Source organism: Polyodon spathula, chromosome 3 (genome assembly GCF_017654505.1).
Source record: "Polyodon spathula isolate WHYD16114869_AA chromosome 3, ASM1765450v1, whole genome shotgun sequence".
NCBI lineage: Eukaryota > Metazoa > Chordata > Actinopteri > Acipenseriformes > Polyodontidae > Polyodon > Polyodon spathula.
The window spans coordinates 66,404,232-66,430,282 of NC_054536.1; the positions used below are offsets into that span (position 1 = coordinate 66,404,232).

At 37.3% G+C, this 26,051-nt stretch overlaps 1 protein-coding gene and 1 pseudogene across 3 annotated transcripts in view; both read left to right on the forward strand.

Moving 5' to 3' along the window:
- The window catches only part of LOC121309221, a 160,862-nt pseudogene extending 139,180 nt beyond the window's left edge, over nucleotides 1-21,682 (forward strand).
- A 1,624-nt stretch (nucleotides 21,683-23,306) lies between these two features.
- Nucleotides 23,307-26,051, forward strand: part of LOC121313331 (nuclear factor of activated T-cells, cytoplasmic 1-like) — a 124,204-nt gene continuing 121,459 nt past the window's right edge. For all 3 annotated transcript variants that reach the window (XM_041245740.1, XM_041245737.1, XM_041245739.1), the window contains exon 1: nucleotides 23,307-23,738. In XM_041245740.1, the coding sequence (XP_041101674.1) occupies nucleotides 23,609-23,738 (130 nt within the window). In that variant the 5' untranslated portion in view covers nucleotides 23,307-23,608. The remainder of the gene's footprint in view (nucleotides 23,739-26,051) is intronic.

The window sequence follows — 26,051 nt, forward strand, 5'->3', positions numbered from 1 at the left end:
TTGAATGAACTGGAACAATTTTGCATTGAAGAATGGACAAAAATCACTAAAGAGTCATACCAAAAGCTCATTGACAAATATCCTAATTTTTTAAAAGAGATTATTATTGCTAAATGTGCCTCAACTAGCTATTTTCCTTGTCAGGGTATGAATACTTCTGAATATATATATATATATATAATATATATATATATATATATATATATATATTATAATAAGAAGAAGAAGAAGAATAGAAAATGCTACAAAGCTACAAGATTATACGACATTTTATGATGGGAATAAGCTATTCAGCCCATCAGAGCTCTCCTGTAAACCAAGTCGTGTGGCTAGCAGCTAGAAATATCACAATGTATCACTAATTTATTCCATGCATTAATATTAAATAATGATAGCTAAGTTTTGCTAGTTTTCTGGGATTTCAAACAAACTTCAATTCTATACATTGTTTAAAACTTTAAAACTAAATAAACAAGCCTGCTGTCTAATTTAAACTTGTGTTATATATCAACAAAATATGTACCAACAGAAGTTTTTTTTTTTGTTTGTTTCGTAACAGCGTTTTTAAACAATTCACTGCTGCAAGTCGTTCTTTTGAACCTTGACAAAGTCCATCATAGTATTTTGTTTCAGTGAGGCAAAACATGTTTGCTGGGCTTTGCTAAGTAACTGCTTCAGGAGAACTAATTTTACAGAATTGTGCACTGTTGAATTAAAAACGTACCTTTATATGAGCAAAATTACAAAAGTGGGCCTATATAGGATTTGATACACATGGAAACAATAAGAATGTGGCAATAGAAAAGTATATTTCTTCAAATAGACCCAATGGTATTTCCATTAAGGTGAAACAGCTCCCATTACTTGTAAGGAAAATTGTCTGTAGGCCTTTAACACTAGAACCGCCAAGATTTCAGATTACATGCAACCGCCGCACCTGCAAAATATGCGGCTCCATTTTAAAACGGCTTCGATATGAACATGAAAAACAATCGAGTACAACTTAATATTTTTTTTTATTTATGAACATCATACATAACATGTTCAGAGCAGAAACTTTGTATTTACATTGAAAATGTAACTTTTTTCTTATTTTTTTCAAAAAGACCGCATATACATAAACATGAAAAACTGTAATAAAATAGACGTTACGCAATAAACTTCTGTGTGAGCAAGTGTCGAAAGCTCAAGTGTCTGCCCATATAAAATTATAAAACATAATAATTAGTTATAAAAATTGCATAAAACAAAAATATAATGTAACTTATACAACGTGAAAGCGTTTTGAATGAAAGAGTTCAAAGGCTCTGTCTGTCTGTTCAGAGTTCTATTACAGCTTTCTCAGTACAATCTACGCAGAAAACACACTTTTCAACTGCACCAGTGCATTTGCCACAGACTGCCTTTTCACAAGGGACGCAGACATCAAATGTTCTGTTTTTATTGCATTCAGCAAATTGGCGTTGCCTTTTATTCCATGTGCCAGTGGCCGCAGCGCTGGCTGAAGGTTGAGGGGCATTTGCCAGCCGGCTTTCATGTCTTTTATCAAAATGTTTCTGTCGTAGCTCCAGGGCTAGCTGCAAAATGAAGTCTCACAGAGTGATTGTGTTGCAGGTGCACTCCTTGTGCAAAACCAAAGCGTTGATGGCTGCCAGGTCCCAAACATTATAAAAAACAGCCACAGGCCACCTGCGAGTAACACCTTTGACAAAATACAGCCGTGCCGTTTGATCCAGTATATCCACACCATACTTCATTGCGTTGTAAAATTCAAGTCTCTAGCTTTCGTGTAGCATCAGTCCATGATCAATGATCTGTGCAGAGAGCTTAGAATAAGTACTTTTTTTTTTTTTGTTACACCGATACACACTCAGGTGGCACAGTCATTCTGCTTGAGGAGTGTAGTGGAGTGCAAGGGGGCAGGCAGATGAGAAACAAGTAGCATAGCTATATCACACTATATTGTGATTCAATGTGTATATTTTGTGACAACTGCTAATAATAATACTACTACTAATAATAATAATAATATATATGATGTGTAGAAAGACTTTCATTAGTGTTTCAGAACACGACAGGAATATATAATACGTTCTTTCATAATATGTTCTTTCTTTGATTTTATTACAAAGCCTAGACTAAATTGTCGACTATAGTGTATTGATTTCAATATGCTGCATAAACTGCAGGTCTGACGGTTGCAGAAGCAAGTGCTTATAACTTATTCATTTTTACTATTCTGCAACTGAAACACAGTATGGGTATTTAATTCAAATATTTAATAACACTGAAGAACGGACATGCACGAGATATTCATATATGTGGAGATATTTAAATTTCAATTGCAAAAGCTGTTCAAAAAGTGGCTATGGTGTTGCTAGTGTTAATGTAGAAACCAATCAGGAAACTTCTTGCAGGAAAACAGTGTTCTAAATAGTTTCTTGCTGGTTTTACTGGTAAAATTATGTCATTCCTCCTTAAAAATGAGCAAGGTATACAATATAGAGATCAAACAACTCTAAATTTACAGAGACAGGAGCAAGGGCTGCTTGGAGGATTTAACCTCAGACAATGAAATAGGGGAAAAGTGCTTGTGACCTTAGCAAAGAGACAGGGTTTCCACTGGGCTCGTGGAGCGCCACCCCCTTGGCGGTGAGACTAAAACCGATCGGACTTCATGGCTGGGAAGCAACCATTACTTCCCCCAAGGGGAATCAAAAAGCTTACAAGGGTTACTATGTTGAGGGAGGTTGGCACAGCCGAACCGCAGAATTTGAGTAGTGAACTTCACTTCCTTCGCGGGGAGACTGGAGAGCTGGAAAAGGGAAAAGAGAAACAAACATGCAAAGAGGGCCAGGCACCCCACCCCAACTCTCGGAGCCATCCCTGAGGAGTCGAAGCTGAATTGCTGGTCTCCGAAGCTGTGAAAAAGCTTTACTCTCCAGAGAAGCAGAATGGCACAGATGAAAATGATTAGTGAGTTCAAAAATGAGAAAACAAATGAGTTCGGATAGTTGGCTGCTGGTCTCCACTGGCTCTTGGAGAACCTTCCTTGAGCTGCACTTGCCCCCTGCTCACTGCAGCTGCAACACCAATGCAAAGAAAAAGGAAATAGAGGGTCATTATATATATATATACACTTTCTATATTCTGAAGGGACAAATAAAGACTAATCTCACTGCTCAGTAGAGAGAAAAATAACTCAGTTGGGAGGAAACCTCTGGTGGTCCAAGGAATGCTTGGGCATACTAGCAGTACTCTGCTGGGCAAGACATATCATGGAGAGAAGAGCAGATGTAAGACTCTATTGCAGTGGAGGATCAGCGCCCCATTAATTTTATTAAATGCTGATTGACATTAACTTCAGCTGATGAGGCTGCTGCACCAATATGGAATGAATGGGGGGGGGGGGACCAGCTTTAGAAATGAGAGAGGAAAGCTCCATCCATTGCACCACTCACAATGTGTATTCACATGTTACCTTTTCTGCTATTTAGTTCGCATTCATTGTGTTTTTCCACAAATTATATGTGATACTACAAATAATCGCTGCATTAGTTTGACTAATTATGCGTATTTGTGCACTAAAGCTTGTTGTTTGTTACGTATTGTGACCTGCGTGAAGCAATGGCTTGAGTTGTTCCTTCTCGGGGAACAAGCAACATTAGTTGGCTGATTTTGTGCTCTCCTCCCAGGATGCAATAGCTTCGGCTGGAGCTATTTATTTCTCGTTTTGGCTTTGGCTAAAACTACAAGACACTTTATATTATTTATTTAATTGGTAAAATTGCTGTGTTTTGCTCAGAAAAGTGTTTTTCTCATTGTTTTTTTTTTGTGTTTTTACAGCAACTATGCGCTGGTCTGTCTGCAACGTGGTGCTACAGCACACGTGTAGTGAGAGCAGCTGCTGGGCTAACAGCAGCACTGCTCAGGACCAAGATATTTGCTGTAGTTGTGGGTGCTTGCAATCTCTTCCTAAGTATCTTGATGCAGTTTTTGTGACAGCTTTTGCATCACCATTACGAAGGCCTTTGGTTCATTCTAACAAGCAGGCTTCCCTTTGTCTCATGTGAGTACTGATTGAGTGCTTTTGCCAGTGGCTTGTACAGGTGGGCATCCACGTACATTGCTACTCATGGTAACTGCAAACTGGTGGACCCATACCGTACGAACTGGTAAAGTCACCAAACTGGTACCGAACCGGCCCTTCCATTGGGTCTTCTGCGCATGTGCCCTCTGCAGGCCTGGTTCAACAGCAGGGTTTTTTAACCTGCTTTGAACCGCGACCACCTATTCACAGTGTCTCATTCCTGTCTAAAGGCACTCTCTTGGTGGAAACAACCGGCCCATCTGCGCCTTGGCGTGGAGCTGGGCAGTGTCACCAGGAGAGAGGTCGTCACCATGGACGTGTCCAGCCTGGGCTGGGTCGCTTTGTGGTATGGCAGGGGTGCGCAAGGTGTATGGAAAGCCCCCTTGGCTGGGTCTCCACATCAGTGTTTTAGAGCTGCACGCATTTACCAGGCTTTGCAGAATTTTTTGCAGGAGGTTCGAGGGAGACGTGTGCTTGTCCGTACACAATAGTGGTGGCTAACATTAACCGCCAGGGTTGCCTCAGATCACCCAGTCTCCATCGTGTGACCCGCAAGCTTTTGCTCTTGGCACACGAGAACCTCCTCTCACCCGTGGTGCAAACTGGGTGGTGGACCTCCACTCAAGGAGAGTTCTCAGTGTCTCAGAGTGGAGAAACAAAGAAAAACAGTCCACGTAATGCAACTGAGGCAAAATCAGGGTTTTAAAACCATTGCATTCTTGCACATACTGTATATGCGCCAGTTCAAAATCAATAAACTCAACCTAATTTTCTCCTTATTGGCCCCTGATGCAGCTCTTGAGCGGCAAGCCGTGGAGACAGCCCAAGCATCATCAGGCACAGGAGACCTTATGGCATCCCAACCCATCGATTCTGCAGCTCTGGGTCTGGCCCCTGAACGGCTGCAATTGAGCCATCTTTGGCTTTGTAATAGGGTCATTGACACCCTATTAGATCATTTTTTTGTCTGCTATGGGGCTAAGTCCCATGGTCAAGCTTTGTCTCAACAGAGGCTATCCAAATGGATAGCAGACGTGGTCAGGGCAGCCTATGAGTTTGCCAACTTGCCCCCTCTAGAAAAGCTCACTGCCCATTCCACCAGGAGCATGGCAACTTGGTTTTATTCCAGGGTGCATCCGTCAAGGACATTTGCAATGCAACGGTGTGTGCTACTCCCCATACCTTTACTAGGTTCTACAGACTTAATGTCGTGGATCCTCAAAACCTTGATTTTGGAACTAGAGTGTTAAGGGTGGCTTCTCAGTTGACCCTTACAAACAGGCATAGTGAGTTTCTTCCTCATTTTTTTAGCCCTAACTACTTGTTACTGGGATTTCACATGGTAAAGCACAGGGCAGCCTCTCGGCTTAACCTTGTAGCATTCCAGTCGTTCTGCAATACTGCTCTTGCAACGGCTTTGGTACGCTTACCCAGATGGTTACATTTTGTACTTGAAAGGGAACATCAGGTTATTATCATAACCCTGGTTTGTTGCATCCATGACTGCAGCAGCCTTGAAGTAAAAATGACAAGGTCTGTGACCGCAATGCTTTTTTGCTTTCAGGGGCAGGCCATGACTGCGTAACAGCCTCTACGAGCAGCTTTGGTATAACGTATTCATGTTTCAGGTCTTTAGCAGGTAAATACACACATTTCAGGGGGCCAGGACTATGACGGGCTAACGTTTTAAACTCCTTCCCATAAAAAAATATTCTTATGTGCGAGTGCTTCATTAAAACAGTGGTGACTGTTTTTCCAGAAACAAGGTGGCAGATAACATAAATGTAACGTGGGTCAAATGCTTAATTAATGGGGGATTGGTAGTTGTTGCTGGAGGGACAAATCAAGGCTACAGAGTTTAAAGAGCAAACATGTAAATGTCTCTTATGAGAAGTAGTGTAGTGCAAACACTGAAAATGGCTTTACAAACTCCTCCCTGTTGGTATGCTACAGTATCTTTCTTTGTTGACAGGAAGAGTCACTTCCCAGCTGAAACTCCACTAAACACATGCTGTGCCATCCCTTATGGAACAAAAACATATTTTTAATATATAATAAGAAATCTATGATACTTGAATTAAATAGACTATAATACAAATATATTATCAATATATATTTTTTTATACATTTTTAGCTCTTTGCGGTCCATTTATTCAGCGCCTGTCAGGTGTGTCAGGTCCAATTTATTTTCACATGCGCTGTTTATTTTACACATGCTGTTTAAAAGTTGTTGTTTTTTCACAGTAAAACAGGTTTAAAAGGCCCTGCATATCAACAGGACACTCAGTACTGCATCTCCAGCACCCCCCACCCCATATTCACTGTATTTTTCTTATAAATGTCTGTGCTATCTCTGAGGTGCAGGGGCTATGTGTATTGCTCAGATCTGCCCCCTTTTTTTCGGTCTCACTTGTCCATTGAAAAGTTTTCTCTGCTTTTTTGGTCTCACTTGTCCATTGAAAAGTTTTCTCTGCTTTTTCTGGAGAAAAAACAACTAAAGACCTATGCTTGACATCTTTTTGATGAAATCAGACAGGGTCCGCGGACCGGAAAGGGAAAATTGTAATGTCAGACCTGTTCCGACATAGGACAAGAAACGGTTAATACACCAAAATCAGCCTGTTTTGTAGATAGACAAAATATATGAGATGTATGGCAAATATATGTTTTATGTATTTAAAATATAGAAATTTGTGTGTAAATGTATTGAGAATTATAAATTTAATATGAGAAAAATGCATTATTTATATATTTGAAATAAGACACGTAATATAAAGTATGTACCTGAGTATGACACATAATAAAACAAAACAAAAAAAACATTGTAGACAAGCAGGGCACTTAAAATCACCTAATAAAGGAAGCAACTCAGCTCCTTTTATAACATCAGAGGTGTTATGTGGTAGAGATTGCCAACAGCACTAACTCATCACTCACTAACATAAACACACAGGCACTTCCCCAATCTTGCGGACGCACGCACCTCAGGGTGATTTTCACAGATTAATAACAAATCACAGAAATGTTCCCATATGAACCCTAAACATGTAAAACAATAACTTGAACAATATGTAGATCAATATGTAGTTGCTCTATACTGTTGTGCCTCCAGAGATGTATAAAGCAAAATGTATTAGAAACTATTGAAAAGAGTACTGATGCTTTTCAAAGGTAAGCTATTGTGGCTTTAAGGAAACTAGGTGGTGCTTTTTAGTATCATGTGGCATGTGCCATGCATCACAGAAGGGCAGTACTTCTTGTGAAAAAAAAAAATACAAAAACAAACCAAGCAAGCCAGTGAGCTTTACATCACTGAGCCAGTTGTCATTCACCAGATCCTTCAAGAAGGCAACAGCAACTCCCATACATAGAGAACAATAATTCAAGACAAAACCTATCTGTAAACCTCAACATTAAACCAACAGGGGTTTAATATTAAGCATTTCTTAATATGTGTATTAATCTGTATATAACATATTTAAATAGGATTCAAATATTTTAAAAAGGCACTATTTATTTGGGTGTATTACAGCATTTTTGTTGTAAATATAACCTTAGTTTTGGGTTATTCGTTCCCATATCTTATTACTCATTGGATTTCAAAACTAAAATCCAATGTAGGGGCAGACGACCACTAGTAGTTTCAGTTACAAACTTCAAGAAGAAAAAGAAAAAGAATCTGCAAAGGCTAATTGTTATGTCAGAAGCTATTGGCCTAAGTAACAACAGCATCTGGAGCTATGTTTGCGAGAGAATGCGAGGAGGACGGTGCTTTAAGGCTCTGGGGAACTGCTGCTTCACAAAACTCCCTCAGAGCTGGAGCATTGCCATGGTAGTCCAGGCAACGGCATTAAACATCAGGAAACAGACTGGGGATTCCGTCATTTCACTAGAGAAAAAAGGAAAGCATTGAAGAGAGACAGGAAAGGAAAGGAAAACGAGAAATGGCCCTCCCAATCATCCTCCATGATCCACTCCTTCTGCGAGTAAAAAAAAAAAAAAAAAAAAATCTAAAACTAAAATATACAGTAAAAGAACTCATTTTTTGTATACTGCCCCTCTGTGACTCATTTTCTGTCTTCTCTGTTTGTCCCCACATTATTTCTACAAGGTAATATACTGTAGCTCATGTGATAGACCTGAAAGACTGTCCTGGATCTGGTTACATTCTTTAGCATTTGCCAGCTGTATTTGCAACAATATGGAAATGCATTTATACTCTATTGCACTGGTATTCAACTACATTCCCTGGCGAGCCATGTAAGGCAATGTCCAAACCTTAGGGGGCCACAGGGCGCGCAAGATGTGTGTACTAGTGGGGGGTTGTTTAAATGGTCATACATATCTGACTATCGAATCATATTTACATACAGTAACAGAATGTTGCAGCACTACATTTGCACCAATCAACTAATACATGTCAAAAATAACTACATACAACGATACAATGTCTGATCAATTTAATAATAAAATAGAAAGCAAATATGTTTTTCCTGATATTTTCCTGACAATATTCAAATGACATATTGCAAACAAATACATATACAAATCCCACTGTAATGCTATTAAAACAACATGGTATTCATTTTATTGTTAATGTTCTGAAAATTACTGCGCAGCAATCATCCAAGTTAACTAATGAAAGCACGTAAATTATTGATCGCTTTATTTATGTTGTGTAAGCATCTTATGAAGTGCCTGATTACTAGAGTAGAACTTTGTCTAAATATGTTCTAACTCCAGTGTGTTTAAATGTAAATAAAAACGTTTCTAAATTAAATACATGGCATGGCAGTAATCAGGAAAATAAACTTAAGTGCAAATCCACTGTGCCATTTTTGACAGGTGTGCCGTAAGTGCATTTCTTACTGTTGCCAAATAGGTTTTTTTAAGCCCAAATCTTTGACAGGCTCGGAAATATAGACATGCACTTAAGTTTTTAATGTATTTCTATAATAAAACTAAACTGTTTCTCATTTAAAAACATATAGCAGCCCCTCTCAACTTCCCGAGAATTCTATAATAAATTGGAGACAAACATCTGGTGTTTTGCAAGATTTAAAACAAAATTATATTGCTTTGACATCAGGTCAAACATAAAAGGTTAATCAATCATATAACTTAGCTAAAGTACACTGCTAATGTATTTAAGTTAAATACATACAAAAACTGCTTTCACTTTCCTGTTCCAATCACATGCTGCACAATTCCCAGCTAAATCTAGCAAAATTAAAGCGATTTCCAACGCTATCCTAAAATTACATCTACATTTGTAATATTACAGAATAGGTTGTGAAGGCTTTACTTTTCTCCACTAAATTAATTATAAAGCAGAGGTGTCAAATTTTAAAATAATACATTTTTCTTGTGTGTATTTCAGGCAGAAACAGTGCAAAAGTAAACATCACTTTTTAACTTTATTTTTTATTTTAACTCCGCCATTGTAGTTTCTTTGCAATAAACAAAGTGGCAAATGATACATTTCCATAAACTAATAGCGTTACTGAGGGTTTGTGAAAGAGACAGAATGATTCTTGGTGGTAAACCTCCCGATCTGTGAGGGTGCTGTGTAAAGGGAACAGAGTGCCCTGGACTAGATTCATTCCCAGGGTTAGAAGGAATTCGGTCATCTAGAAAGAGGAAGGAGCTACGATACACTAAATCATCGACCTGGAAGGGAAACGACGTGGCAGCCGTGGATTGGAGGCGCGGTTGCACTAGTTAACCAAGGGGTCACGATTGAGGGTACAAAAGGGGGCCTAGCTAAGTGATCTGTTCCTTTGTATGGTTAGAGCTGAAACGGAAGGAGACTGTATTATAATTGGATAGTCTAAATTGGGAGAAGGGGGGGGGGGGGCAATGTTTTGAAAGTTTTCCTATTAGCTTGCTTATTTTGTATGCTGATTTTTGTTCTTCAACTTAACCCATAAAATGCCTAATATTTGCAGATTACTTAGAAATATTCTCACATACTTTGCTTTAAATGAAACTTTTGCAGCCATGCTAGGATATCTAAGTTTATGGAGAGATGGGCGAGATAGCGTTGGGACCAAGGAGGTACTGCGTGGAGTACTCTGCTCTTTCTGCTCTATGAGTCATTGTTGTTTGTCAGCATTGATTGCTCTTAAATTATTCTTTGACAAGATGGAGGTAGAAAGTAAAAGGAAACAATTGTCAGGTGCCCAGCATAGAAAGGCAAAACACGCTCGACAAGAGGTAAAAGTACAGATGTCTAAGGTTATGTGCTGTTTTCTGATACGGTAAGTGCAAGTAAACTATATGCTGCCTGACTTCTTTTAACTATTTTAAAGATTATTAATAGGCTAAGCTTCATTTGTAGTTTAAATTTTTTTTTTTATACACATGCAGTTTTGTTGTGCAAAATATATTGTGATTATCCGTACAGTTCGACTACGATGTAGAAACAAATTTTGTATTCCATTTCTAAGTGTAACTTCCTTGTCAGTCTGGTATGTGCAGAGTCAATCCTGCGACTGACAAAGCCTCTTCATTTGTTTGTGCAACATGTGAGGTTGTCGACTTGATTCAAGCATGTGAAGAAGCAAATGTTGTGGTTGACCCATGTGGTGATTGCCGGAATACATCATTACGTATGTACCAATGTTAACTGTTTTTTTTATGATTTCTATTGTATTTTATATGTTTATAGAGTATAAATAGTGTTCTGCATTTTCGTTTTTTATCTTAAAAAAAAAAAAAATTCCAGGAATTTTTCAGTTTATTTTACATATATTAAAATAGGGAAAAAATCGGTACAAAATAATTTTTAATTGAAACATCGGTAAAAATCGGGGGGAAAAATCTCAGAAAAAAACACTTTACATGTGGAATATGATGAGTAATAGTTCTGGTTCCTGAATAATAATGTCCCTGGCATATATGATGAAGCAGAATCTGTGCAAGTTGAAGCCACATTTTCCCAAGTTAGCTGGTACTTTGCCAACGTTTGGGCAAATACTGTGCTGACGGAAATAGTATCTACAGAAGGTATGCACATGAGATCAGCGCAAAACAAGGCAGGTTTATTCGCCTTGAAATCATAAAAAAAGAACATTGAGAACTAAAGCACCACCATTTTCTGTCAAATATTTATGATTAACACCTTGCGGCCCTATGTCGGACCAGGTCCGACATTGCAATTTTCCCTTTCCATCAAAAAGACGTCAAGCATAGGTTTCTAGTCATTTTTTCTCCGGATAAACAGCAGAGAAAACCTTTCAATGGCCAAGTGAGACCGATATGAGCCGAATGAAGCCGAAAAAAAAGGGGGCGTATCTGAGCAATACACATAGCCCCTGCACCACAGAGATAACATGGACACAAACAAAGAAGATAGCTGCTTCCGCATCCAGCGCTCAAAGAATATCACTGACATTTGCAGAGCTTTTTGAGATGTTATAGTAATAAAATAATGACTTGGATCGCATTATTGAGGAGTGATAAAACGAGTGATCAGGAGAGGATATATCGGTATGCATGACCATGAAGAGGGATGTGAAAAATACAGTGAACAAGGGGTGGGGCTTGGCTGGAGATGCAGTACTGATTGTCCCTATGCTATGAAGTGCCTTTTAAACCTGTTTTACTCTGAAAAAAAAAAATTAAACAGTGCATGTAAAATAAAAAGTGTGAAAATAAATTGGACCTGACGCATCTGACAAGCGCAGAATAAATGGACTGCTAAGGGTTAAGATTGTTGGCGATAGGCAGTGTTTTACTACAGACAGTACTGTTGCACGAAGTCACCAATACATACCTCTCTGCAATAAACAGTGGCTGTCCAGCAAAGCACAGTGCTCTGACAAACTCATTAACGCAGTGTGACAGAAATACAATGAACCTTGGTTGTAAATCTCCCTCCTGACCTGTGAGGGCGCGAAGCAGCGAGAACAAAGTTCTTTGGATGGTCTGGTCTGACAGTGTTTTTTTTTTGTTTTGTTATTAGATACTAGAAAGACCGCGAGAGACCCAAGTGAAAACTGAAATCACATTTTTTTGTTTGTGTTTTGTTTGTTTGTGCTTCTTAGTAATTGTCTTGTTTGTAAACCACCAGATGGCTAACACTTATCCGGAGATGTCGCCTTGGGCCAGCACATAGCCGGAATGGCACTACACCATAGTCACAAAAATAACCTTCTATCATCCACCACTAGCACTACTGCAAGCACCTAGGACTGTGTTCAGTATTGTAGTGATCTCGGTTCCCGCAGGCAGGCGCCTCACACAGGACGAGGCAATCCACACACAGGCGGAGGGCGTGCGTGAACCCAGGACCTCTCGCACTGAAGCATAGCGCCAATACCGTTGTAGAAAAGAGCCGGCTCCTTTGCAAGGAGCGTATATTGGGCTTATGTCTTTGTATGTGATTACGTCATCTACCAGCCCAGCAGCTACCTCCCCCCGTGCATGCTACAGTATTATTGTGGGGCAGATAAAGTGTGTTCATAATTTGGGCTGCAACCCGTTATTATTACCTCCGTGCATTACACATCGTTGAGTATTGCCTGGGTTTATTGTTTATTCACCAGACCTGGATAAATAAAAGCCCCTTTCCAAACCGGATTACAGTTTCTGTCTGTGTTATTCCCGCACAGCATCACCTCTGCACCTGCACCCACTCGGCAACTTTGTCACACACAGTCATTCTATGCTTTCTTTTATTAAAGTATATGTAAAAGCCAGATAAATGGATTGCTTATCTCTCAGTTTACTTTTTTGTTTTAGTTTAATGTGTCGCTTATTTTTCAGTATGTTCTTTTATTGTCAACGCTAACATGTACCTCAATGCAGCAGTATTTGCAGCGGTATGCATCCTCTGTCTCATCAGACCCACTTCTGCTATTTTTGCTTTTTGCATACTTTGTTTTTTTTTTTAATATTCATAAACTGATTTATGTTTTCTCTCCATTCCTCATCCACTAAAAATATTTTATTTTCGTGTATTTCAATTTAGTTTTTGATCAAGCTAGTAGTTACTATGCCCAGCAATTGCCTCAATAATCAGACTTTGATTGGCCAGCATAATCAGGTGATAATGTGTTTGTGAAGTGACAGAGAACCATGTTTGAACGTTATTTGATCATCTGACGTCTAAACGTCTGCTAGGATATACAGTGTAGAGCTGCTTATTACAATGTCAGAGTCAAAATAAAACAGCATCAAAATATTGTGTATTTCTTAGAAAACAGTACCAGGAAAATATTGAATAATAGACCAAAATCAGGTATAAATCAGTAAAAAACGGCATCCAGTTTAAAAAAAAAAATCCTGTAATTTTTTTTTGGTAAAATTCAGAATAAACCGGAAATGTGGATACACCACAGGGAAACAGCTTTTGTTTTGTGTGTACGGGGTAAGGAAATGTGACGGGCAATGTCTTAGCAGCTTTGCTAAAGTTGAAATTCCTGCCTGTGTGCCTCTTGAATTGAGTTAGTCAGCTCTAGAAGCGTTTGTTTAATTTAATAGATTAGGATTAGCATCCTGGTTAGGTGTTTTAGAGTGACTTTGGTTAAATCTGCTGTTTAATGGCTCTATTGCACTTGCATCGAGAACCAACACCATGTCTTTAGCGGCAGTGAATTACGGATTGAAACTACACTGACAGCATTGTTCCTCAGTACTGTGATTGTTGCATATGGCATGTTTTATTTACAGGTGGCTACAGTGCAGTTTATGCTTGCAATTAAGATGTTTCTCTTATATGTAAGTATTGTTGTACAGCAAAATAAAAAAAAAGAATAAAAACTTTCCAAAAAACAATTTTTTTTCAACAATTATTCAACGCAGTAACATTTTTATGCAGCAAATAAAAAATAAAAACTTTCCAAAGAAATGATTTCTTCAGTGATTCTTTGAAAACATATGAATGGCTTTAGCAGTTAGTTTCTTTGTTTTGCAACCTTCTGCATTTCCATGAGCTCCTGCATCTGCCTTTCTGTTCCTCTGCAAAGTCCTACAATTTAAGCACGACTGTCTGTTTGTTTTTTCTCTCCAATATGATTTAAGTCTTATAGTATACCATATCAATGTCCTCTGCTTATTGAAAGCACCCCAGAACACAGCAGCATGAGTTTGGGAATAGGCACAATCATCATTGCCAAACAAAAGGAGGTTAAAGACGGAAATTAATTCAATGAATTTTTAAGAAGTGGTCTGTGGATTTTGTCATAGTGGGTGAATAGATCAATTATTACACCGGTAAAAAAAAAAAGTGTTAGTTTGTGCTGCTGGGGTATTTTGCATGTGTTTATTTTGAAACAGCAGCTACAATACCAGCCTTTTACGTTATTAGGGTTATTCAAAATACAATTGACCTCTTTGTATTACTGTATGTTTGTGCATTTTAACTACATTGATGATTTTATTTTGACAAACTGGGATAGGTGGTTAAAGGGTTTATGGTGTGATGTGTTCTTTATGAAATATTTTCACTATTTTTTGAAGTGCATTATTGAACAACCCTTTGTAACATGCATTAATATGCGAAACTCTTACCCTTTCAAGACATATTTCTTTCTGTAATGTAAATATTTTCCTCTGTTATGGTTACAATATCACCGGGAGGAGTAAAGTGAAACCGAAAGAGTTTAGTGTTGTCTTCTCTGTCTGATTAACTGTTGTTATTTGACAGCTAAAATCCAGGAGCTGTCACTATTAAGCCAGAATCAAACCCGGACTTCACCTGGACTGTTTTCCTTTGTAGCTTCTATGTTTTAAGCTTAGAAACAAATCTCTATGTCAAATATCAAATACAATTCCACAACATTCCTTTCATATGGTTAAGGTATCTGAAAAAAAAAAAAACTATCAGGGAGTTTCACTGTTGAGAAAAGGTGAAAAACACTCAGGCTGCCATCTGCAAAATTGTAAATACATGTTGTGGTCTCCATTACTGTACATCCAACCCAACTGAGCACAGGTAAAAGAGCCTTTGTATGGTCAATAACAAGTCATCTCAATTTTGTATTTTTAATTGAAATGTTCTTTTCTTTTTGCTTGTAGATTACTAATCTTGTAAAATAAATCTGATTAAATGAATTTGTCTTGAACTGTCAGGACTAATGACTCGAATTGACTTGAGCCAGATTGGTGACTCGATTCGACTCAAGCAACCTCTGACTCTTCTCGGCTCAGCTGGAGCTTGGCATGTCAAAGACTCGAGTTTTACACCACAGTGACTTGACTCGACTCGGTTACAATGCTGCAGTATGTAGCTGCAAATTACAATCAATTTATCAAAAATTCTCATCAATACTCAAGGACATGTGTTTAAATTAAAACAAGAAAAGAAAAGGATAATTTTTGAATTTATGCAACAATATCAAGTTACGCAGTGAATGGAAATTTGATTTTTAATTGGTAATATTTGTTTTCAAGAACAGTTACTCAGCAATGGGCAATAATAGGTTTGTTTGAATGTTGTATATACTGTATTTATATAAAAAACATTTTAAAAATGTGACATAATAAATATATGTTTTTAAAAAAACTTAATGTATGTAATTGTTTATATATTAGTCAGTTAGTAATAAAGTCCTACAGATAAAACAGAATTGCTATGTTACAGATGTCCCAGGCAACATAGCCATTATTAACTATAATTTTGCAGTTTTCCCATGCTTTTTCCATGGTTATACTATGCATTTACCAAAGTTTACCATGGTTTGCCATGGGTTTTTATAGTCTTTTCCATACCTCTCTGTACTGTACAATGATTGACTGTGCTTTACCATGCATTCACTATCCTTTATTACACTTTGACATGATTATTGGAATCTTTTAAAAGGGAAGAGAGGGAAGGCTGGTACTGATGAATTAAACCATATGAAAAAATATTATAGCATACTTTTATTTTGTATTGTTTTATGGAGGTAGTTCATTATTAAATTTTAAATTATTTATTTTAAATAAAATACATGTACACATCGTGGCAAGGCAGAGCCCTGTCTGTAAAGTGTTGGGATTATATGTTTTGGGTGGTGGTTGGCAGGGATGGGGTTAATTCCTATCCATGCCAAATACATGTGAGAAGGTGGCTGTTCCTAAATTAGATAATTGGTGCTAATTGGGAACAGCCACATGATATAAAAATGGGATCTTGAAGCTTCATTAGAGGGAGACTACCAGGGAGGTCTGCGTCTGCATCAAGGTTAAAGCCAAGGTTAAGGCTTATGTATGTTGTATTTAAATGTTGGTGGTATTTAGTTCTGGGACAATTTAGATTAATCAAATTGACATCAGTCAGCACATGCAAGTGTATTCAAGGTTTTTGAAAAGGGAATATCATTTTCTGAAAAGCACCTTTCTGTGTTTGCATGGAACACTTGGAGGAAGATTACAGTATTCTTACTGGTACACTTTGCAAAAGCTACTGGAATTATTACGTGCGTGAATTACAGTGAATATCTTTATGGTACTGATTATCCTCTGGCGATGGGGAGATTGTGGAGGCAGTCTGTATGTTACATGTAATGTGTCCATATATTTGGAAAAACACTTATCTAATTGTGATTAAACTTGGTATTAACATTATTTAACAGATAATGGAACTATATGGAAGTGTCTCTCTGTCTTTGCACCTGTCAGTCTTTGTCTCACTTGTGAAGACAAGCAGTTATATATATAATTGTAATATTTACCATGATACTAACAGATCACTTGCTTGACCTGACATATATATCTTAAACAGAACTCTGCACTGGATCTAGTTCTGCAATTCTATTCTTATAACCTTAAAACAGTTTTGTAATGACGTGAAAGCACCTAGAATTGTAACCACAAGTTTTTTTGACACATCATTTTTATTTTATTTTTTTTTTAAAGTGGGCATCAGTTATATATTAGTCATGTGACAATCATCTTCCTGTGTCTTTGTCACATTGCTTTGTAAAGTTTAAAATAAAATTGCTACTTGAAATAATAAATATGCCTATGCATGTCCAAAATAACACAATGAGAAAATAAATAAAGGACTGCAATTTTAAGAAAGTACTAAACAATAAACTTAATGAAGAGCAATTCTTGTCTCAAATTTCTGGTGATGAAACCCCACATGGAAATATATTTTAGAGCAAATGAAAAGTCTAAACACCAAAAGCTTTTCCTTAGATTTCCTAGTTGGAATCATTTGACTCGTAGAAGATACAATGATTGATTGCTTATTGCTTGGAAAGACTGCAGAATTCCCAAAAACTGTGGGGCAAATGTGTCCTGGTATCGTCTCGACCGAGACATGCTGACTCATCTATGTCACATGCTGCATGATGACCTGGCCAGAACAACCCTGCGCAGTCACGCCTCGTCTGAGCAATTGGTAGGGTCTGTTTGTATGTGTATCCTGGCTACCGGGACCTTCCAGAAGTTAGCAGGTGATAAAGTGGGGATCACCCAGTCAGCCGTGTCCCGCCACCTCGACAGGTTCATAACCGCATTGCTGCGACATGCTGAGTAAGTAACAGAGCAAGAAGGGAGGAGATAATGCAGGATTTTTATAAGGTCGTGCATCTGTCGCGCGTGGTAGGTGCAATTGACTGCACCCATATTGCTATCCAGGCACCTGTTCCGGTTGTCCTGTTCTATCAGGATTCCAGTTGTATTTGGAATATTGGAAAATTTGAATAGCTATTCCATGCCATGTAAACAGGGTATTCCAAATGAATCCGTCCATATTCTGGATACCAGTATTCTGAAAATGTGATACCAAATACCCACTTAGTATTAGGATACTAGTATCGGAATACTAGCCCTTCTAGACACCTTATTCAGAAAACCATTTTTTTTCTAGACACACGAGTGGTCGTTTTACAATCTATAATATATATGATAATGGTTTTTGTGCCCAACAAAGCCTTTGCAAAAACTGTGCACAAATATGTTAGTACTTGTATGACCCCCAAACTGGTTGCAGACTATGCAATATCTTCCTATTTTTTTTTTTTTTGTTTTTTAGTAGATCAACAGTCAATACCATATATATATATATATATATATATATATATATATATATATATATATATATATATATATATATATATATATATATATAGTTTATTTATTACCCTTTATTTAACTAGGTAGTCACATTGAGATTAAAAAGCCCATTGCTTTATTTGGCTATTCCATAGGTTTCTGCGCATTATGGTTGTAGGGGTGAGCAGTTGCAGTTTGGCAAGCCAAATACTGTCAGGGCACTCTTGCTGTGAAAGGCATGCTAATGTTTTACTAAAGCCAGACTTGTATTTTCTCGGCAGCAGTCCAATCATAAGTTAGCTGAGGTGGGACAAACAGTTCTGTTAACTAATTTCTGGCCGTTTTTATGCAGCTGTCCAGTTTGCTGAATGTCGGTGTTGCTAATTGTACAGAGACTGTTCATTTATTGAGAAATCATAGTAGACTTCAATTAACATTTTAGGAGCGTATTTAGAATTAATTATTATTCTTACAAAACAAATGTCATAACGAAAAAAATCCATTCCGGCGACACTCAAAACCTTACAAACTGAGCTTAATCATAACATTCAAATGGGTGAGTAGAATGAATAACATAACACATTTCTGTGTATTGTGTATACAAAAATGCTTGATTGTTGTTTACTTTGCAGGTGAATGAACTTGTTACATTTACAAATTAGAGAGTGTGCTACCACAGTAGACTTTGTCACGGCACGACTTACATAAAAAAAAAAAAAAAAAAAAAAAAAAAAAAACAGACAGTATCTGGACCAAAGCCTTTTTATTTTTATTTTACTTCAAAAACATACAGCTATGTTAGATCAGCTGGCCTTTAAAGAAATCAATATAGTATTTCCTTGTGATTCAATACTATCCATATTCAATAAAACAGTGGCATTATCAGTTCATTAATTTGAAAACTCTGTGCCTAGCTATGGAGCCAATTGTGTATTTGAATGGTCCGTATGTATGTATGTGTGCACGATATATTGTGTGGTCTCGTCTGCTGTCATATCAGTACATGTTGTGGCAACACCAATGATAGCAGCTTGTCGCATTACTAATGGTGACTGTCCATCATTCTGCATTCTCGCTTGGCTGTTGTGTGCAGTTGCTATAATGGTAGTGAATGCGCAGACAGTTTTGCGAGGCACAAACAGATTTGCGAATTGCTCAAAAAACTGCTATATTCCAATGTCTCGCAACAGCTTTGTGCCATTTTGGAATATCTCTCACTTTGTGCCAAAGCACTATTTTGTTGAGAGGCACAAATTTAGCGAGGGTATTGCGCGAAGATCGGAAATCGGGCCGTATGTGTTTTAGCACATTAACATAGACCCACGCCTTCAATTAAAAAAAAAAAAAAAAAACAACCACCTCTGGAGCTTGCATATTATTTAAAGAAAGTTATTGTTATGCTATCAAGGATTTGTGAAATCTGCTTGTGATTATTTAAACGTGTTCGTCTGTTTCAACTGGCAGCCCTTCCATTAAAACAACCCCTATGGGTTTCTTGTGCCCTGTTTTTTTTTCCCTGTGACTTACTATCTGAATGATTTAAACTGTCATTAATTATACAGCTCTGGAACCTAAACACTGATAATAATATTGCCAACGATAAAATATCTCAGCACTATAAACAGATTAAGCTACAAAGGCAGTAGGGAAAGGCCCTCAGGTATTTTTTATTAGATAATTTGAATTTAGAGTTACAGTATGGTTGCGAATAATTGGCTAAACAGACTAATCAATGCATTTCTTTGAGTATCACAAAGACGAACATACAGGGACTTTTTAATAGCATAGTTCTCGTATTTTGATTACATTATCAGAATAAGGGATTGATCATAATAAAGAATGGAGTAATTTGATGATTGCTGCAGTGTTATGAAAGACTGCACCAGACAATACTATGACAAGATTTTAAGAATATACCACCCACAGTGTTATTCTATAAGTAAATGTGAAAATATACACTTTTGACTGGTTTATTATATTGTAGCATGCACTGGGGAAAGCAGCAGCAGGGCTGGTAGGTGAAGTAATCACATACAGAGATATAAGCCTGATATACACTCCTTCAAGCCCACCCTCCGCCTGTGTGTGGATTTCCTCGCCCTGTGTGATGCACCCTTCTGCTTTAACCTATTTCGCTACAGTATTTTAAACTGCAAAAACACATTCAGGCATTCAGGCAATGCATCATACAAAAGTAATGCATCGTAAAAAGCTGAAGCTGGAATTTTTTTTAATTAAATGAACGAATGAATGAATTAATGAATGAATGAATGAATACAAATAAAAAGACTGAGTCTGTCATCCCTGTTGCTTGGTGTAGAACGTATTTAAATGTGCGCTTTATTAACATTGTAACTATTTCAATAAACACCCTTGCACCTGTTCGTAATTGTCTGGGTGATTTGTACCTGCACTGCACTGCACTCACCTGTATCCACTCATCACTTTGCCACATGCTGACTTGACAGTTACGGCTCCCGGTTATTAGCCCTCTATTAAATACAAAATAAACAGTGGTTAATAAACAGATACAAACACTCACGGTTTCTTTATGGCTCTATCAGTGCTCAATTCGCAACTATAACAAAGGAACAGATTGATCGGCCAAAGACCCTGAAATACCTTTAGTCACGCTCGCTTCGTGGTGAGTCCAATCACATATCCTCTAATCCATGATTGACACATTGTCCACCACATTAAAGCGATGACTTCTGGTATCGTGGCCCCGCCTCCTTCCTGGGTGACCGACTTCCGACTGACCCAGGAATGAACTGTCAAACCATCCAGTCGGGGACACACTGTTCCCTTTACACTGCAACCTCACAGGTCAGGAGGGAGATTGTTGACTAGGATTCATTCGCTCTCATACACTATATACAGAGATCCATACTTATAGGAGGCTGTGTGGTTCAGTGGTTAAAGAAACTGGATTGTAACCAAGAGGTCCCTGGTTCAAATCCCAGCTCAGCACACTGACTTGTGCCCTTTGGGTGAGATGACTCTGCAACTGATGCATAGTTCACACAGTGACAAGTCTTGTATCTTGTAAAGTGCTTGAAAAGTGCTATATAAAAATAAAGATTATTATTATACTGAGAACTGAACTGAGACTCCTACACTATATATTGAGATGTATACACTGTATACTGAGATTACTTGCTCATACACTCTATACAGGGATGCATACACAATATACTAAGAACACTGTATACTGAGATTACTTGCTCATACACTGAATACTGAGATTACTTGCTCAAACACTGGATACTGAGATCAAGAGTTATAATATCTACCCACATTTTAGAAAATTGCTTGATGCACACCCGCCATTTTGAAGACTACAGACAAGAAGGAAGGTCAAAGAGTTTTATTGATATGTTTGTTTTTTTACAAAAATACATGGTGACTCATTGTCTGATGTTATTTTATTAATAATATATTAATATATAATGTAACGTATGCAATGTCTGTGAATTGCAGGAACGCTTGGAGTGGGAGGCGTTGTGTTCCACATCGGTTATGATGGGACAGAGCACAATGAGACGGGCTGAACAGCCTATGATCGACAGGCACGGACCATTGGAGCTGCTGGTGATTGGTTAGTTTTAGCGACGTAGGTCATGGCCCACAGCGACCTGTAGGCTCATTCTTAAGGCATTAAGGAGTTTGCTATATATATATATATATAGAGAGAGAGAGAGAGAGAGAGATACGCCTCCCTGTTTTGTGTCTTGTGTTGAACAAAATATTCAATAATCTCCTCATCGCTGGATTGAACTAAAGCATTAGCAGTGAACACAAAAGTAAAAAATGATAAATTCAGAATGAAACTACGTGTTTGAAAAGAAAAGAACTCTCGTCAAGAGAAATACACGCTTTGACCTGTCGTCTCATCTGTAATCTTTAAAATGAAGGATGTGCAGCAAGCAATTTTCTAAAATGTGGATGGAGAGTACAAGTCACGTGACTGAAGACCGATCTCAATATAGAGTGTATGAGCAAGTAACCTCAGTATATAGTGTATGCATCTCATTATCGAGTATGCGTTTCAGTGTACAGTGTATGTGTAATTTCAGGATATGCATCTAAGTATAGGGTGTATGCATAATTTCAGTGTGTAATGTATGCATTTCAGTATAGTGTATGCATTTCAGTATATTCGTCTCAGTATAGTGTATGTGTAATTTTAGTGTGTAATGTATGAATTTCAGTATATGGTGTATACATGTCAGTATATAGTGTATGTACACAGTGTATGCATTTTAGTATATAGTGTATGTGAATATCAGTGGGTGAATTGTGTCCTAAACTGTACCTCATATGTTCCTTCAGCTTGGAGTCTTAATGCAAATATCTATATGATGCATATAGTATGATAGGTATAAGCTGGCCAGTTTATTTTTTATTAAGCAAGGTCTTTGTCTTACTGCCTTGTGGAAGCTTGTTTTCTAATCTGATTTCAAAATGAAACTGAGTAGTATTAAACAGTACAAAGAAAAAAACAAACATTTTCTGACATGGAGAAATAAACAGTAGCCTGTTTTCATTTAATTATAAGGTACTGTAACATCTGCCATTCAAATTATTTAATTGTTTTATTGATAATGACATTTAATCAGAATGGAACTTTATAGAATAGGGCCAAAAAAAAAGTTGTAAACCTAAAAAAATTATGACCGAATGTAAGCATGTTGACTCCCTTGCCGTTTTTCTTTACTCCCCATGCACTGTGCAATTAAACGTATTCAGGATCTCTTAACCAAAATGTAAATATCATGAACTCTGACAAAAATAAAACCTCTGTTGTCTGCAGTACTGTTTCAGGAAGGCATGTAAATATTTGAAACTCTATAAAAAATGTCATACCCGCCCACCTCCCAGCGCACGCTTTCAAGAAATGCTGATAATTTTGGACGTACCCTTACCCTATCTCTCTTTGTCCGCGAACCTAACTGAAAACATTTAAGCAACAAAATAAACTGTGACTGTATAAGGTGGCTTGGCTCGGGCTGTGTCAGTTTTTAAAGCAGTGACCCATTCTAGCTGTCAATCCATAACTTTCTAGTTGTGCGGCATGTTCAAGGTCTGTACCCTCCCTCTGATTTCGGTGAGGAGCTGGCAGGGTGTGGGTTACGTCACCATGAGAGGGCGGAGGGAGGGTTCGAAGGTGTTTTCCAGCTTTAAAAAGACAGGAGCCACGAGCAATCCTGCGTCAGAGAGACCAAGAGCAGATGACGTTCTCAATTACATTACCATCAGAGAGCCAAAACACCAGGCATTCGCGGTCTCCAAGGAAAGAGAGTCAGTCATTCATCTAAAACTTCTCTAATGCACACACAGGTTCACTGTCTTCCGTTTCAGCAAGTCACTGTCACTTGAACTGCTTCAGTATAACTACAAACAATTGTATTTTCATCGTATCCTGCAAAGGAATTTATTATTATTATTATTATTATTATTATTATTATTATTATTATTATTATTATTATTATTATTATTATTATCAAGAAGGAGAAAAGCGGTGGTTGAATGCAGAATAATAATAGCCTGAGTGTCTCAAAGTTTGCATTTGGACCATTGGTTTCTTCAGCTCTGGCAAAGGAAACTTTGGAATTTAATTTATTCTCTTCCTTCACCAACATGAAATCTGCAGAAGAAGGTAACTATTTTACATACACATTTTGCATGCATTGTTTTATCGTCAATTATTGGTTTTGACGATTGTAAAGTAATACAATTTTGTGTGTAGAGTTGTTTTTAGCAAAAGTTATTGGAATTAGCGTCAGCCAGTATGAATCCAATGATGTGATGTCGACTCGAGTCTCCAGCAGTTTCCCAAAGAAAGGTATCCCTGCAGATCACTGCCAATAGGTGTCCCCTCTGCATGTTATGCTTGCATTAAGTTTTTTACATTTCCGTAAGTATGCAGTACTAAATTCTGCAATAGATTCGCAGCTCAAATACCAACACGGCTATATTGTACAAAACATGCTTTTAACACTTTCAATCAAGTCGTATTTTAATTAGTATTTTTAAAAGGTTTTTTTTTTTTTTTTTTTTTTTTTTTTTTTTTAATTATTATTATTATTTTGAAAACTACGTTTCAGCGACAAATGACACATTCCTACAAGTTAACACTGAGAAGCGTTTTGAAGTCGAAAGTTAAGTTTAGAGTAAGTGGGTTTAAATCACAAACTTCGCTTTGGAATCAAAGTCAGACTTTGCCTTTTTGTTTTGGCGGAATACAATAGAAACATTAGTTAATAGCTTAGTACAATTGATAGGTATTAAAAAAAAAAAAAAAAAAGTATATATTGACTTACATTTTTATAGATTTGCATGCCAAGCCATCTGTGAGTAGACGAATTTATAGTTTTAAGTAACTGGATTGAATGCCAAAGTATATACAGTACCAGGTTGTTTTTTAAATACAGAATATCAACTGGAAATGAAACCACCTAATAGTTTCTGTGCCCAGCACACCTGTCAGCAAACTCTTAAAGCATTATTCAGCCAAAGTTAATCTAAACATAATAGACATTGCAGTTCTTTAAAAAAAAAAAAATAATAATAATACAAAAAAAAAAAAAACTTGTGGGGGGATTGTAGTGTCCATTTTGGAAGTAAATCAGTTGCCATACCTGGATAAATCAAGTATCTACATTCAATGACTGTCTTCTCTTCTTGACTAGTAAAGTATCAAGTCTATACATTAAAAAGAAAAAAATCAGTCATAATAATAGTTGTAGTAAAAAAAAATAAAAAATTAGGTTACTCATTTACCAGTTTGTTTGTGAGCATTGCTAAAATTGCTCTCATCATGCCATAATCATGCCATGGCTATGTGGCAGTTGAAATGATATAACATTTGACTATCTGCCAAAGAGTGATGTTGTATCTTTCTAGCTGGATAGCTGCTCTTGGTTAGGAAGTCCTTTAAGATGTCTGTTGTTTTTGTGTTATGTGCAAGGTTGTCATCAGCTTGGTTGTCAAACCATAATTGCCTTCTATTGATTGGTAAAAAAATAAAATAAAATAATAATAATATATCTTTTTTCAAGTGTCATGGGTATTTGATTTTGTCATATAAAGTACTAAACAGGATCATATTAATTTCATTAAATAATTAGATGCCAGACTTCCATAAACATGTGTATAAATCTTCTAATTGATAGCAGATTGGGGCACTGGCGGCTGTGTATGTAACCTTGGTTGGTTGTTGGTAACACATAACATTCTTATATTACCAGTGTGCTGACTCTAGCAAAGATGCTTATCCCCATTTTCTTCTGTGGTGACTTAAGGTTGTGTGAAAGCCAGCCTTTGGTGGTTAAATCCTGTCCTGCAGTCCATATTGTCAGAGCTACAATATCTGAATGCCCGAATCCCACATGTCAAAAGATCCTATTTGTACCAAATCAGGGATCCTCTTCCAGTACAATATACTATGTTTCAAAGGGGTAGTGTAAAGCTTTAATATTGTTATAGGTCATTAAGTGTAGTGACCGCTGTTCTGATTCTATTTATTAGCAAAGTACCAGGTGCTTTAGAAAGTCACTTCAGCAAAAAGTGTTCACAAAGTTTGGTGGAAAGCACCAGGCCACTGTGGAAAGCAAATAACCAGAAGGGGGTACCAGTAATGCATCATAATTAATCGTAGTTCATGTTGGATAGCATCTTATTGTCATACGACTTGTCCTATGACAGCTTGCTGAACTGCCTGGTTAGTTTCTACTCAGTCCATACTAAAGTTACTTGAATTAATTTGGTATTTTCCTGAAACATCAGTTTCGTAAATGCCTGATATATAGAAGTGGGTAATAACTGTTTTACCCAATTATTTCTAAATTGCTCAAATGTGTCTGTACCTGGGATCACCAATTGGTTGAATTGCACGGATTACTGTCTTCAACACTTCCGCAGGAGTAACCCCAAGCTTTAGTTTTTCCATATGGTGATTTAAATAAAAAGG